The sequence below is a fragment of the Coffea eugenioides genome, chromosome 4 (genome assembly GCF_003713205.1).
Source record: "Coffea eugenioides isolate CCC68of chromosome 4, Ceug_1.0, whole genome shotgun sequence".
NCBI classification, from domain to species: Eukaryota; Viridiplantae; Streptophyta; class Magnoliopsida; order Gentianales; family Rubiaceae; genus Coffea; species Coffea eugenioides.
This window is the reverse complement of record NC_040038.1, coordinates 13,535,143-13,552,238: the sequence shown is the minus strand read 5'-3', so window position 1 is coordinate 13,552,238 and position 17,096 is coordinate 13,535,143. Positions and strand designations below refer to the sequence as shown.

The 17,096-nt window shown below is 34.5% G+C and overlaps 1 protein-coding gene and 1 pseudogene across 1 annotated transcript; one reads left to right on the top strand and one right to left on the bottom strand.

The window, feature by feature from the left end:
• The window catches only part of LOC113769085, a 71,501-nt pseudogene that overhangs the window by 44,026 nt on the left and 10,379 nt on the right, over positions 1-17,096 (top strand).
• LOC113767672 (putative disease resistance RPP13-like protein 3) lies at positions 11,542-14,803 on the bottom strand. Its single transcript, XM_027311844.1, has one exon. It carries the CDS (start codon positions 14,453-14,455, stop codon positions 11,798-11,800), a length of 2,658 nt encoding a protein of 885 aa, XP_027167645.1. The 5' UTR covers positions 14,456-14,803; the 3' UTR covers positions 11,542-11,797.

Sequence of the window (17,096 nt, the reverse complement as noted above, 5' to 3'; positions counted from 1 at the left end):
TCTAAAAAAAAAATAATAATCTCCCCTATTTCTCCTTCTCTTTAGGTCACATACCCTGTTGCTCGCTGGCGTCCCGCATTCACCAAGCGTTGCACGCCACACCAACAAAACCTCCAGCACCACCACATATCTCCCTCACTCTCTCTCTCTCTCCCCGCGGTCACTCAGCCGCCGCCACTACAGCCGCGTGCCACTGCTGTCCTCCACCCCACTCATCGCCGCCACTGTCACTTGGACCAAGACGTACGTCGGAGCTCTCCTTCCCTCTGCAATCCGTCACTGCCACACCCTGCTGTAGCACCATTTTCACTCCACCATTCCCACCTATTCCATAGCTGCCCGAAACCCTCCACCACGTATTCAGGGAAGTGCCCTATTTACTTTCTTTGCTTTATGATCTCCATTGAGGATAATGTAAGATTTAGGTGTGGGGGAGTAGTATATTGATATTTTATTGAAAAAGTGCAAGTGTAGGCATTTTTGTTGGAATTTTTTGTTTGACTTTGTCAAATTTTATCCAGTTTTTGCCTATCTTTGTACATATTTGTGATTATTCCTGAAAAACGATGGATAGATGTCTCAAAATTTTCTATTGCTAAGATTTTACACTCTAAGGTGTTAAGTATGACATGGTCAAATCTAAGGGTATATCTTTGGTGAATATTTGAGATTTTGTGACTTTTGCACTTTTTGGTTAACTTTTCTAAGTATTGTAAATATTTGTCTAGTATTTTTTGTGCAAATTGGTTCAACTATTAATCTTAGTTCTCCATGTTTAAGAAATGAAGCGGGTTTTTGTAATTGTTAATTTTAATTTGGTGCTTATTTATAAATAGTATTCGGCTATACTCCGCTAGTATCGTTGCCTAGTAACCGGAGGTCTTCACCACAATTGTCGATTTTCGTGTCAAAAAGCGACGATAACTATGAGTATGTGATTTTTAAGTGATGATGGCTGAGTAACCGGGCTCCTTCATTTGGCCAATGTTGGATTCCGCGTCAAAACGCTTAAATGGCTAAAGACTAAGCATTCCTCCTGGAAAAAAAAAATCAATCAAGTGTGAGGATATTTTAGAAAAAAATGTGTTAATAGTGAAAAATGTGAAAGTGTTTGAATGAATTGTTAGCCTGCTGATCCATGAATTTTAATGTTGAGATTTTGCTTAATAGCCGAACCATTTGCTTATGGATGCTGGTTGAATATTTTATATTCTTAGATTAGTTAATCATAAATTGAAAGAGTCCTTGATCTTGAAAGCTAATTGGAGAGATATTTTTTGAAAATTGCCACTAATACTTGACATATGTTTTAATTGTATCTTGGCAATAGAAGATTTAAACAATAGCCATTATTTGAATTTGATTATTTGATTTGTTGTTGTCATGCTTGAGGATAAGCATGGTTTAGGTGTAGGAGAAATTGATAGGTCATAATTTGTTGCTAAAATTATAATTATTTTCCCCTTGATTTTAGCCAAATATTGCTTTAATTGTCGGATTCTACTTATATTTGGTTAATGGTGCCAATTGTAGGAAAAGGAACAAAACGTGATTAAAAGTGGTAATTTTCCAGTTCATTGGATGGTGGCATGTTCGGGGCTGGTTTCCAAGTCCGAGTCGAATTCAAGGCAATTTTTGATGGAAGATTTTGAAGATTTTAATCTTCATTGCTAGTTCTAGTTTTGGATTAGGAAACTTGGAATATTTTCTTTTATGGTTTCTTTTTCTATTTAGGAGACTAGTTTTATTTGGTAGTGAACTTTAATTAGGACACAAAAAAAAATAAGAGAAGCCAAATTCCCGTTTGATTAGGCCTTCAGCCAAAAACAAGAGGGGAGTGTCATGACTCTTTCATGAAGGGGCCGCTTGGTCTTTTCTCCTTAAAGGAGACAACGGCTTTCTTGCTCCTCGTTCCTTTGCTTTTGTTTTGCGAAATTGTAAAAGCTTTGGCGTCGGGATTTGTTTCCCAACGATGAGCCACTAATCTTCTTTTCTAGTCGAAGGTCAATTTGAAAGCGCGATTCCAAACATTTGTGAGATCGAATTATTTTATTTATTTTTTTCTTCATTGGTATTCGTACGTTTTCTGATTTAATTTCTTATGATTGTTATGTTATTTGAATGTTAAGGGCCCGATATTCGAATTAACCTAATAATCTACAGCCAGATTAATTGATTAAATCCTTAATTGTTCAATTGATTAATACCAGTGGCGACTAGCGTGATTGGTTTCATATTAGGGAAACATATGATCTAATTTAAACGAACGCTCAAAGCGTGTTTGTTGGTTAGGATTGGGTTTTTCTAATTCTTATTGCAATCGAGAAATTAAATCCTATGGTCGTACTTAGGGTTATTTGTTGGTTAGGAAAATAGTTAATGGTCGTACCTTGACTATCAAAAAGGTAAGGAAAGGTTGGTTGTTTATTGCGTGTGTGACAACTATAACCAATCTAGTAATGAGTAATTGAATTATCTTTGCATCAATGATCAGTTGAATAAATCGTGTCTGAAAAGTTGCACCTTTGGCTAAAGTCGTATTGGTTATTGATTAATTTCTGTTTATTTCTATTAGTTGTTTCATTAGTTAGTTAATTAGTTATTTTATATTCTCCAAAAACTCCCCCACACTTCGGATTCTGGAAGAAACGAATTATCTCCAGTCCCTGTGGATTCGACCCTGCTCACTGCTATATACAAAATTTGTATTTTTCTTGAGTAGGTATTTATTATTGCACAGGCTTGATAACCAGTCATCAGTCAAAGCGAAGCCGTATATTTTTATGTGTTAATAATTCAAATTTTTGTTATAAAATGAAAATAAGTCTGTTTAAAGTAGCAATCTTTCCCACCAAAATGGTATTTTCGCCTCTCAAATTTTTAATGGAGGACAAATTGGTCATTTCATGAATAACTTGGATGAAATTAATTTTCGTGTTATTTTTTAGTTAACCAAGGGTGTAAAGTGTCCATTAAAATATTTTATGGTGTAAAGTATAACTAGTGTAATAGTTCATTGGGATTTTTTTTTTTTTTTTTTGCATTTAACGCAACAAAAAAAAATCAGTTTTATCTTACATATATTCGAAGGTGTATGCTGTGGAGCATCCAACTCCCAGTTTTGCTTCTAACCGCATACCATCAATAGAAATGTCCATATATCTTATTACAGTTCTAAGTGGGAATAGAATTAGAATTAACTTTTTGTACACTGATAGTGTGATAATTTTTTATACTAATAGGTTCAGTTTTAGATATACGTCACATATGCATGATTTGAATTCTAAATTTGAATTTATATTGCAAGGCATGATCTAAACCTACTATTACAAAAAAAAAAATTATATTGACAATGTATAAAACTTTTAGAATTGGAGTAGATGTAGCACATTATTTTTTGTTTACTAGTATTTCTTTTTTTCTTTTTAGTTATTTTTTGTTTCATGAATAAATGGCATGAATGTCTAAGAAGTGACACAGTCAGACGGTCCCCCTGAATCCTTATTATTGGTATAGGGCCGTTTGTCTGACGGCCAACGCGACTTATTATTATTTTTTGGATTTTCGTTGTTATTTACTTTCCTACTTACTGTAGTATTTGTTGCCTGCCTCTATATAGAGTTTTAACAATTGTTACAAAGTTTTTCTAAGTTTTTTTTAAAGTTTACTGGAAAGATATTTGATTGCCCCTTCCTTTGGGTCATTTTGTGTTAGTATGCATTTTTTGTTTAAGGTATTACATTAACTGAATGTATTTCACTGAAAGTCACATTCAATATAAATTTTCAAATTTAATAGATTTGATTTCATAAAAATCACATCAAATATGAATCCTTAATTTTAAATGAATTTGGTTTCCAATAAAATGACTTTCAGTATAGATCGTTAAGTTCAGCTAAGTTTAATTACCAAAATGTCACATTTGGTACAAACATTTAATTTGGCTGAATATGATTCCCAAAAAAAAGTTAGTACAAACTCTTTTAATTTACTTGAATTTGACTTTCTGAAAGTCACATCCGTTCTAAACTCTTATTTATATAGAATTTGACTTTCAGAATCTAACATTCAGACTTTAGTACAAATTCTTTATTTTAATTGAATTTGATTTCTAGGTAGTTACGTGCAGCACAAAATATTAAGCTTAATGGAATTCAATTTTTGATAAATACTATTGATATTACTATTAAATAATTATTATCCTTTTGATAACTAATATTACTAGTAATTACATATTTTTTCTAGCATTATCCCCTAATTTATGTGATTGCATATCCAAATAAAGAATAAAGGCTACTTTCACATTAAAAAAAAAAAGTTTAAGCTATTTTGCGTTGAATACATCATAATAACGAACACATTATTTTCATTTTGAATTTATTTTTCAAGTATTATGATTGTTTATATAATTGCATCCTAAAATTTTTGTTATACATTCGACTATTTTCAGCATTAGAAATTTAAAAAACTGCCAAAACAGTTACTATGCACTTCTATAAATTTCCCATTTTATAAAACAATTGTTACTTTTGCATTGTGATAAGCTTATATATTCACAGCTCTTTTTTCTTAGGCCCTGATTAGGATTGCGCTGATTTATAAAGACGTCTTACACAAATGCTTTTAACAAAAGTGTTTTTAAATTACCAAAAACTCGACTCTTTAAGTTACAGAAAATTAGTTATCAAACACCGTAAAAATATTTTTGGTGTTTTTTTATAAACATATCGTAACCCCAAATGGGGCTAAATATAGTAAAGACCATGAATCATTTTGATACTTACATTCAACCTTCGGTTAAGCAACGAAAGTCGTAATTCTTTAGGCATTTATTGCTTGGTTGAAAGCAAAAGAACATTTGTTCAGTTTTTTCAGAAGCAAAATTCCATTTGTTGTAAAAGAGCATTTATTCTGTTTTTCCATAATTGAATTCCATTTGTTTTTTTTCCCTTTTCTCCAAAATGAAAATTCCATCTCATTGTTCACCTTAGGCGTCCCTTGTTTGATGCAGTAGTATTATAGTAGTTTTTGTGATATAATGAATGTGAGCTTAAAAAGCTTATAGAAAGATAAAAAGATGACTAAAATACGCATTTGTGATACAATCAATTTTTTAAGTGTTGAAGAATAATATATTGAGGATATCTTAACACATAAACCTCAATATATATTCAAGTTGTCAACTGTGTATATGATGAAGATCTTGAAGAAAACAAGTTATCTGACACCGTTAATGTAAGCAGTTGATAAATAACCAAACAAAATATAATAAAAGAAATGTTTTACTCAACCAATCTATCGGGCTGTGCTCTAACAAAGGCAGCAGATTTTCGAATTTGGGCGTGAAATTTCTACCTTTTAAAGTCAATGCTTTCCATGGTCATGTTGGGGACATGGCCGACCTTGTATGAATCTATTCCTTGAAGCCTAGTGATGAATGATTTTGGCGTGGCTGCTCCCTCCATCCTCTCAAGACCTTTCAGGGGCTTCAACTCTCCAGGAAGCATTCCTAAATCGTAACAGTACGTAGTTGATCCGTAAGCACCTGAGTTTTGGCATAGGACCTCTCCCAACATTTATTTGTACCAGATTAAGCAGGTCAATGAGCTCAGTAAACTTCAAATTCTGAAATCTGTTTTCAGAAGTTTCTAATTTCTAATTCTAGAAGCCCCCTCGTTCCTTATAAAGGAGTTGAAAATGGATGCCTCTTATCTTCGTGTCATTTTCTAACTTCTCAATTATCATATCTTGTAATTTGAACATCCCAAGAACATTGGGTTCTTTCCTTATAAACTACTCCCTCCGTCCCACTTTGATAGTCATGTTTTCCTTTTTCGTCTGTCCCAAATTGTAGTTTACTTTCCAATTGAATAATGTAGTTGTATTTTAATTTTTCTAAAATGCCCTTCTTCAATGTAAGTTGTTATTACTATAAACCTACTCCATTTAATGAGAATTGATTCTTTTTTTACCATTAATTCAAGTTCTCATAAAGTTGTATTCTATTTAATGTGAGGGTATTTTAGGAAAATAGCAATCTAAATTTACTTTTCCAACAAAGTTAACTACTTTTTCTTAAATTGTGTGAAAAAAGAAACATGACTATCAAAGTGGGACGGAGGGAGTATGCAGAAAGCGGTTTCGTTAACTCGACTACTTTAATGATTAATTTGATTAGTTGGACTGAAATAGGAGGCAAAGTGAGAAGAAATAAATATTAGACGGTAAACTGCAACTTTAGCCAAACTCCAAAGGGAGTTTCTATAATTAACCCTTCCTTTAAAACTGTTCCTTTCACTCCAAGTCTCCAATAGTTCACAAAAACTAAATAATTTTTTCTTTGTAAGCAAAATTGTGCTTTTTTTTTTCTCAACAAGTATATACATTTCCTTTAAGGAAATACATGTTACAACATTGAATAACTAGTAATCATGAAAGAATTAAAAGCGAGTGTTAAACTTATAAATAGCAGGCAATCTTTGGACTATCCATTACACACGACATTTGTACTAATTTTTGTATAAATGAAATTACTACAAACACATAAAAAAAATAACATTACGTGTAAGAATTATTATAAATGCCTTTCATAATAAATAGCCTACAGTTGTGCCCATAATAAAAAACTTTCCCCTCAGTAATTTTTCCCCCTTCAATGTTTATCCCAAACAACTTAAATGAACAGCTTGTTATTTGATTTCCGCATGCTTAATTTTTTAACATCTTATATGTATAATGAGTAGTATGTAGGAAGCAATCAATTCTCAATTTCAGACGGACCAACACTTTTATATGGGATGAATTCCTTGATGTGTTTGCCAGCTTCATTCTTTTCTTCTCTCCCAGTACATGAATAGGGGCTTTTATTTCCTCGTTCTGTTATTCAGTTTGGGCAGCATGGGCTTGATTTTGTAATCATGCTGTTGATTTCGGAAAAAAAAAGGATTTAGAATTTTCCTTATTGGTATTTTGGATGTGCAGGAAGCAGAGGAATAGGATGTGGAAGAGTAGATAAACAGAACCCAATGAGTTTGGGAGAATAATTTTCCTTATTGGTATTTTTGCTCCAAGCTTGTACATCTACTTCTGAGAAGGTACACACATCAGCTTGATATTCGTTGTTTTATTGAGCATATACTTCTACAAGAAAATTTTCAAGGTCATATGTGTTTCTTGTTTCTAAAAGAAAATTTTGCTTTATTGCCATACGGTGAAAAGTTGTATCTACCGAAAGGGTATTCATTTTGTTCATTTTGCGACTATCAGATTTCCTTTGTTTCTAATGTTTAGGGTTCTAATTTTCTGCAGCATATGGTTTGGACTTAAACACCTTTAGTGGAAAATTTGGAGGTAAACCTTTGGCTTTCTTTTGTTTGGATATCTCTACTTCATGAATAGTTATATTGTAGCTGTTAAGTTGGACTACTTTGGTAGATATTAGTCTCAGTTTTTTTTTAAAAATTTTGGAGTTTAATGATTTGAATGGGATTTCTTTTTTTCTTTTTTTTTTAGTTTTTTTTTCACTATATAATTTGCACTCTTTTACTATGTTAGGGTATAGAAAATCTCATCGTGTGAGATTAAGGAAGTTGAATTCTTTTCTACAACTTATTTCAAGTATTTTATTTTTATGTATTTGAGATTTTTATTTGTGCATCCTATCATATCACATACTATTTGAATTGATTTAAATCTTCCAATTCAGTTTTCTTTGGACTGCACCTTCCACGAAAACAAGCAAGAGTTCTATTAGTTTCCCTCTCTACCTCTCCTACCCTCCCTCCCTTTTTCTTTTTGTAAAAGAAAAAAAAGATTTACTATTCAAGTAAATTGTCCTTGTTCTACTTTTCTTATTAGTATTGTTATTTTGGGAAATTTGTTGCTGATAAGAAAGTTTCCCCCCAACTTTCATAGACTGCTATGGTAATTCTACCAGAAGCAATACTCATGAATCAGATATGCATATTCACAAACCTGTAAGTTTGGCTTCTTGAACCTATGTCCATATACTAGCTCTTTAAGGAAAAAAGAAATATTTGGTTTGATTTTATTTCTCCCTTAATAGGGTTATACTGCATATGATTAATTTTGTGTTAAATTATGCTAAACTGGAAGAGTCCCTTATATCTAACTTCCTATTTTTATGCTGGTTTTTCTTTGGAGGGGAACAAAGGGCTTGTCTTCGAACTCTCCATTGATGGCTAATAGAAATGCATTTTGGATTTTAGACTAATTTTCATAGAAATTTAAGCATTAAAGACTTTCACCACAATCTTAGGGGTGTTCAACTGTTCATGGCTCTATTTTGTCCTCAAAAATTACATTTTTGTCAAAAGCAAATTGAGATCAATTCAACATATTTGCTTCAATGTATTACATATTTCTCAGCCTCTGAGACAATATTTCAACATATTTGTCAAACACAACAAACTGATTTTCAAGCTATGGATTAATTAGTTTAACATATAGCATTAGAATTAGTCAATACATTCCCAACAATAGAACGAAACACCTTGATCATCCTTCCTTACATCCTTGAGATAAGAAAGATTCCTAAATCTTGGACACTACTGTGAAGAACTACCATTATTTAGCCAATGTTGTTGGAACCTTCACAAAATGCCACTGTTAATTTGTGTGTAGCTATGCATGATTAAGTAGATCTAAGTTCCCATTGAATCATTCAGTGGACCATGATGAATACTCAGTAAAATAAAGCCAAACCATTTTCAAATGAGCGAACAAAGTGCATAAATATTTTTTTCTAAAAATAAAAAAGAATCTCCAGAGCTTTTCTTTGATTCATTGTTCCCTAACGGACAAAGTAGTGTGCAAGAGGCAAGATTTTAAGACTGAACTACTACTTTTCCAGCAATCGTACTCGTGGGTTATGGACAACTTTTTAAAATAATGAGAAAATCGTTAGATGCTTTACATGTATTACTTAACATTGGTACCTGGTGTATTAATAGCATTAGTAACTTATCACTAGATAATGATAGTAAGTCACGTTTTATAATAGGCTAATATTAATAGTTTATCATCAAAATGATGGTAAGTCATAGTATTTTATTTAATATGTGATGTACAAGGTGGTGAACTAGGATTAGTACTATAGCTTATGAAATTGCACATTGAAAAGCATCTTGTTGAATAGCTTATGCCTTGTAGACATTTCCTATAAGCTTAGCATTGAGTTGAGCTTATGCTTCATTTAAGGTGTAGATAATGTGAAATTCAGAATTAATGGGGATTATTTATTTAAATAGCACAATATACATAAAATAAGATTTTTCAAGTTGTATTAGACCAGCACAATGTAGCTTATACTTTTATAAATGTCCTTATAGTATGTTCAAGAAGTAGAGGATAATAAATATCCTAATAGTATGTCTGTTTTACTTTTGCCCAGACAAATACATGCAACGGCTTCTACTGTGACTATTTCTCCCCAAATAAGGCTTATTAACCCAAGATGTGGTTAGAAACCTGAACTAGACGGTCAGTTATTGCTTCTTCTTTTTTTTTTTTTTTTTTTATAGAGAGTTACACGTGGTTCTTGGAGTTTTATGACAGGAAGTGACTCTATTTTTATCCATTTTTTCCAAATTTATTGAATTCAGAGGTGTAGTAACTTACCATCCGGCTAAAGACTTGGCATTTTCTCTTGCAGAATTTATTGAAAATGGGGCTTTTTAATTAACTATTACTACATGGTAAAGTTTAGTGCTTTAAAAATTATTTTTCCTCAAATTCCTACTAAATTACTATTGTGATTGTCTTCTTAGTTTCTTGTCTTTATAGCAATATCATGGAGGAACAAACTTGGGCAGGATAGGTGGTGGACAATTTATTGCCACTAGCTATGATTATGATGCTCCTCTTCATGAATATGGTATGTAGATTGTGTCAGCTCCGAAACTCATGCCCTAAGATTGCCGTATTCACCTCGTTTCATCTAGATGCTAATGTTTTCTATATTAGTTTGAATTTTGTTGGTAAATTAGCTTTTGGGTTGGCATTTGTTTTTATAGTGGCCATACTTATCAGCAGCTAAGAAACCTCAATCTGCCATGGCATGTAAACTGGACATTTGTGTCATTTGACTAAGAGAGAGAGAGAGACCTAAGAGAGGTATATTTAGTTCAATTTCGCCTTTTTAAATTGTTTCATGTAATTTCTTACTCTCGTATTTGCTCTATAATCATAATTATTCTCGCATTTTTGCTTTTAGGCATTGAGGTTTGTGTATATTTCCTGGCAGGAACGATGAAAATCTTTTATTGAGTTATTGATGGTGAAATGCATAGAGGTAAATTCAAACCCATATCTTGGCTGGCAACCCAGATGGCTTCTGGGATGAGATGGAACTCATTCGCATATGTAACTGAGAATTTGCAACCATGGTGGTGCCTCCCTCCATTTTGCCTCCTCTTGTTACAGATCTAAGCCTGATTGATCATTTTGTGTATCTTCTCTATATCTTTTAATTAATCAATTTTTTTTGTTCCAGTCTTGTGGTATGTTGATTTATTGTTGGATGAATTCCATTGGAAACAATACATTGATAGACCTAGAAACATCAATTTCATTAAGCTAGGAGGAACCCAGAAATTTTATGCAGCAATTATATGTTATGAAACATTAATTTTGCCGTTAACTGCATTGTCGTGTTAGTGACTGTCGTGGTTAGGACCAAAGACCAGTCAAAGAATACTTTCTCAGCTCCTACCGTCTTGGTTTTAATTTTTCACATGTTTTGGGGATCAATAAGTAGAATCTGCAGTCAATCATCATTTGTTTGATATAATTTGGTTTTTGTTTCAATTTTGGTTTTAGGAAGTTGATGCTGGTCATGCACTGATTAATTTCTGTCATAGATAAGCACTTCTAAGTTCCATAACTTAATTCTTTGAAAGGGGATTATTCACTAGACAGATCCTAACTGGAGTGATAGAGACTTTTAACATATCTCACTCTTCAATCATTTTGTTGCAGCTATCTTTGTTATATTTGTTTCTCTGGTTTTGCGCATGGACATGAACTTTGCTTTAATTACCCTGCTGCTATAATGGTTTGCTTCAGTGGGTATCGCATGAACATCTCTGAGGGCACTTTGGGCTTTGACGCTACAACTTCTGGTTAACTTCAAATATCAGGTGTACTTTGTTTCTCCTCTTCCCTTCTCCCGGAGCTGTGTTGCCTGATTTTGGTAGCGTTTCACTAAGTTCAACTAATATCAGTTTCGAAGAATTGCAAGATATTCAACATTCACATTTGGATAATCTGCACCGTGATATCTTAGAAAAGAGATGATGTCAAGATGTAGTAAAAAATTAGCAAAAGCCTTAGTTATGTTGATTTACAATTTTTAAACAAGACAGAGCGTAATTGTTCTTTATTGCTATCCTTTGTTGTTTAGGTTTCTATGACCCTCTGTGGAGCATGCATCATGATATATTGATTTATGCCTTTTAATGTGCCTTGCATCGCGCTACTGTAATTATAATTCAGTAGAAAATATTATCATTCAGGAGAAAATATTCTCTACACAATCAATGGCCTTTTCAACAGGTCTAATACTGCCACGCATTGTGTGGGAAACAATTCTCTAGTATTTTGATAAATCTTGAAATACACTACATAACTTCCATTCTGCGCGAGAATTACAAATATGAACCTCCTTCCTTCTGCGAAATCCCAGAGTCAAAATATTCTGAGGTTAGGAACACTGGATATCATGTCCGCATCAAGCCTACTGATCAAATCTTCTGGCATGTCTACAAGCCCAAGCTTATCAAGAGTAGATATGTACTTCAGCTCTTCCGGCAACTTCTCTCACATCAAGCCTACTGATCAAATCTTCTGGCATGTCTACAAGCTCAAGCTTATCAAGAGTAGACATGTACTTCAGCCCTTCCGGCAACTTCTCTAATGAGAGGCACTTCCTGATTCTCAGGCACTGGAGCTGTGGCAGTGCACCTTTCTCCACCTCTATTTCCTTCAAACCATGTTGGAAGTTGAGCTCAAGGAATTTCAATTGGTGAAACCCATGCGTAGAAATGACTAGCTGTGGTCCCCAATATGAAAATTCCATTTTGAGGAACGACAGCTGTCCCAACTTCTCTAGTGCTGGCATTGGGTCATCCTGGAGACGTGTGAAACTCAAAGACAAGCAAGAGAGATTTGAAGGGAAATCAGGAGGTAGCGATCTCAAACCCAGCCCGAACAGCTTAAGCGCTGTTACATGCTGGAGCTTAGAAAGTCCACCTAGAGATGGCCACTCGCTTCCTCCATCAAAATAAAGACGTAGCGCCTTTAGGCTTCCAACCTCAGATAAATGCATGCAGAGTTTGTTTATGTCTGATCTGTCATCCACCCAAATCCCCAGTTTCTGAAGACTTGTCAAAGTTATCATGTTATTGTGCATAATGTCATCAAAGTGTATGCGTGACAGAGTCTGGAGATTCCTCAATCCTTCAATTTTAAGAGGCACATCACATTCCATTTTATACGCATATAAATGCCGTAAACTTTCAAGCTTCCAAATGAAATTTGAAACTATCACTCGGTTAATGTTCCGTATGTCAAGAGTTTGTAGGTTTCGCAAGCAATCGAAGGAATGAGGGAGCCTTCCAATAGATGTGCGTCTTAAACCGAGGTACCTTAGAAGCCTGACTTTACCAATTTCTTTTGGCAAATCATAACCCATCTCAGCATTCTCAAGGTCTAATATCCTAAGCTTTTTGAAACTTTTGAAGCTAAGACTAATGTTTTCCCTGTAACCGTGGATATTGAAAAAAAGCAGAGACCGGAGAGGAGGGGCCGAAGACCCAAAATAATTTTTATCCAGAGGGAGAATATGAGCAGCAAGGTACCTGGATTTGGCTGATATTTCATCATCTCTGGTGTCATGGATCTGAAAAAAAATTTCATCCTCTGCCTTTCTGATTGCAAGCTCTCGCAGTGCATCATGGACTCTACAGCTTTTAATCCTCTCATCAACAGTCATTTCCGCCACTTGGACCATATTTCTGCTACAAAGTCGCTTCACATCATCATATGCTGCAGTTTCCTCCAAAATTTTTGCTTCTCTTTTCTGCATTATTCCCTCTGCAACCCACATATGGATCAACTTGCGCACAGAAATGAAGGAGTCCTCAGGAAACAAACCCAAATACAAAAAGCAAAGTTTCAGATTGGGAGGAAGGTCTGCATAACTTAATTCCAGAATTGCCCCTGCTTCACTCTGGCTGCTTGATAGGTATGCTCTAAAGTTGTCGAGAACTTTCTCCCATTCACTCTTCAACTTTTTCTTGCCCAGTAGCAGACCACCTATAACCGTGATGGCTAGTGGCAGACCGGCACATCTCCTTGCAATCTCTCTGCCTACTCCTTCCAAATCCGGAGGACACCCAGCATTAGCCCCATGACCTAAGGCCTTTTTGAGAAACAACTGCCAGCTGTCTTCCTGTCCCAAAGTTTTCAACTCACACGGGTTGCTAAGAGCATCTGCGTGTACGGCAACTTCCCGATTGCGACTTGTAAGCAGCAATCTACTTGATGTGCCAACATCAGGAAATGCCCTCCTGGATAGACAATTCCACGCTGCTTCCTTCCATACATCATCAAGTACTACAAGACAACATTTGTCTTGGAGATCTTTATAGAGCCTTTCTTCCAACACTTCCTCTTCCACTTCCATCTTTTCCAACATTTCAGATAGCTTGTCATCGTTTGGATTTAATTGCTTTATGATTGATCTTAGTATCTTTTTGTGATCATAGCTTGAAGAGACACATACCCAAGCACGGCAGTTGAATCTTGCCCTGACATCAGCATGGTTATAAACTTTTTTGGCTAGAGTTGTCTTACCAGCACCTCCCATGCCAACGATTGAAACCACACGGCGGTTTTCGTCCTCTTTCAAAAGTTCTGCCACCAGCGATTTTGTAATCTCCACGAAGCCCACTATATCCTTGTCCTCAGTAACTGGAGAGGACCGTCGGAGCCGTTGAAGCTCTTCTCCATGTGTACTCGTTCCCTCTCCAAGATTTTTGATACCGTATTTTTCACGGCTGTCGGCTATGTCATTGATCCTCATCTGTAAGGACTCAATCTCTTTACCTATCTTGTAGAAGTTCACAATTTTCAAGGGATAATATGTCAATTTGGTGACCAATCCCTCGTCCTTTGTGAAGAGCTCAACTTTGCTGGCAAATATCTCAATGATATCCTCCGCATCGTAGGCAGCATCTCGGATTTCAGAAACCCAGTGGCGAATCCTCTCCTCTTCATCTTGCCTTTGATCTGCATCTTTCAGGAAACACCGCATCCGGGCCAGATCATTTCGAAGTCTCTCAACTTGTCGTCGAACGCCTTTCAGGAAAACAATTTTTTGAATCAGCAGATCGCCAGTTCTCTCAATAACAAAAGAGAGAGCAGGGTCAGCCATCGTGGTAAAGTGAGCTTTGCTTTGAACAACTAGTAAAGGAGGAGAAGCTTTTGCCTGTTAGGTGCAGCTGCAAAACTTCTAATCTCTGTTGTTTTTAACTGATCTCAGAAGAGAGGCTCGATTCTCACGTGGTTCATTTTCTCTTCCAGTCAATAAGAAAGCAGTTCGATTTACATGGTAGGGACGTCTGGGAGCCCTCCAAAAAAGATAAAGGTGCTGCTGCTGTCGTGTTTTGGGACGGTGGAATAATTCATCTTTATCCTTGCCTTCATTTTATTATTTGCCTGAGATCCTTTCTTTCCATCATGTTCACCTTTTCTACTGACCTAAATAAGCTACAGTAATCAAGCGCATCTTTTCCATTTCATAATCTGGACACATTATTGAATTTTGCTCCTCGGTTATTTCATCCCGTCGATCCTGTCATTGTACTTTAGCTTTATTTATACTACCTTTTGGAGTGCAAAATCTTTCAAGATATTTAAGACCTAATTAATGGTACTCATTGTAACATCGCAGACATCTACCAACAACTTTGTGCAGAGACCAAATAACAATTTTCATGGTGAAAATTAGGAACATTAGAAGCTGAACAACAAACAGGGCCCTTTGAATTTCTTTCCTTTCAACAAGAACCTCTCAAATTAATCCTTGTACTATCAAGTGTTAATATCTATAAAGCTGTTATCATTTGTTGAAAAAAAGGAAAAAAAAAAAAAGAACCTCTCAAATGCTTGGAGTGATCAAGAAGCTAGATCCACTTGTCTACTTTATTGTCATGGTATCATATCCTGTAGTAGCAAAAAAAACAAAGAGCCAGTTGCTGCACAATCCAAGAACTATCCCAGCAAACTTTTGCATCTGAGATGAGATTACCGAAACAATGCGACGCAAATATCGTCCACTTTCAATTGTAGGTTTGACGTTTTCTGGAGACATGCCTTCTCTTTTACATTTCTTTTCAGCTTTTCTAATTTTTCTTCTCCCCATTAGATAAAAGGGGGATAAAAAAGGTAAAGCAGACGAGACAAGGAATGCTAGCGCAAGCACCCCGCCCTGAGACTGAGACGTGAAAGAAATGATTATTAGGATTGTACTAGTAACATATTACCACTACTAGTATTGGGACGGTGGATATCAAACAAAGTATGCGAAGGATGAAGAATGAAATAACTAGTGTTTAATAGTTAAATTTCTCATGCACTAATTCACAGTTACAAGTTTTTTTTTTTTTCAAAACTAAGTTACAATGATTTGAAAACAAGTTTTTTTTTTTTTTAAGAAACATTCAAGTGGAATCATGATAGATTCAAGATGGCTTTGGGGTGGATCATTAACAAACAAGTTTTGCTTTATACCTATATAATATTATTAAAATTTTTTAATTTTCATTCCCAAAATCTATATTCATGAATGCGCAATAATTATATAGTTGATGAATTGGGATTTCTCTATATTGAATTTGCACTTTTAAATTGCAATAAGTAGTATAGCAACCTAGTAGGTTCCATTTAACAAAATTTAATTGAAATTTGGTTAGTTTAGTTCAATAATAACTCCGTTTTTTTTTTCAAACTATTAGTTCGTCTATTCGTGAACAGATATGAATAAATTTAATTAAATAAATTTATTTGCTACCTATAACCATAACCAAGACGCTTTTATAGGTCCACGGTTTTGGATACTACAGCAAAGTCTTGGCCCTTGGAATGAACATAAAATGATCAATTTTCCACAGGCCATGACCAAGACATTTTTATAGGTCCACGGTTTTGGATGCTACAGTAAAGCCTTGGTCCTGGTATGAACAAGCAACGATCAATTTTCCACAAGCCAAAACCAAGGCACCTTTATAGGTTTTTTTTTTCAGACACGATATATTATAATTTAGACCTACTCCTAGGGGATGATCAAAGGGGTTAAGAGGGGAACTGAGCGGAACTAAATCACCAATACCACTAATCTGATCAGACAAAACTTTTCAAGAAATTCTGGATCTAGACTTACACAAGCACCTTTATAGGTGGAAAAAGAACAAAAATGTACTAGATTCCTCTCTTATCAAGTCAATTTTCCATCATTTACCTCTGCTTTCTCTTTTTTGGAGCAGAGTGGGAATCTGACCTCATTAATACCCCACCTATTGACATAACATTTGCCACATAATTGATGATGGAACTAATTAACATGCAAAGATAATTAATGTGTATGGCATTTTTTGTTGAAAAAATGACCTATTTCATTTTTTACTTTTGACAAAAAATATTTTTTATCTCTCATTTTTAAAATGCTACAAGCTAGTTCCTCACATTTTAAAAATGAAACAAATTAGTTCCAGATTGATAATATAATATAGATTTTAGATATAAAATTGGAACATCATCTTAGTTCTTCCAAATCTAGCTACATATAATGCGTACATGACATTAAGTCACTATAAAATGAAAAAATAAAAATTATGACATAAAAAACAAACATTTCTGCCTAAAAGAAGTTAAAATTTTTTGAGGCAATGACATTAGTCAACACAAAAAGAAACAATCAAAATTTTATAATTCAAAAATTTTAAAACTTTTTAGAGTGAAGGGTTTGTTTTTGATGTTATAATTTTTAAAATTTTCTTCTTTTTAAAGTGAATGGT

Excerpts from the sequence above, each read along its gene's own strand:
- LOC113767672 (XM_027311844.1), bottom strand. The coding sequence starts at position 14,455 with ATGGCTGACCCTGCTCTCTCTTTTGTTATTGAGAGAACTGGCGATCTG.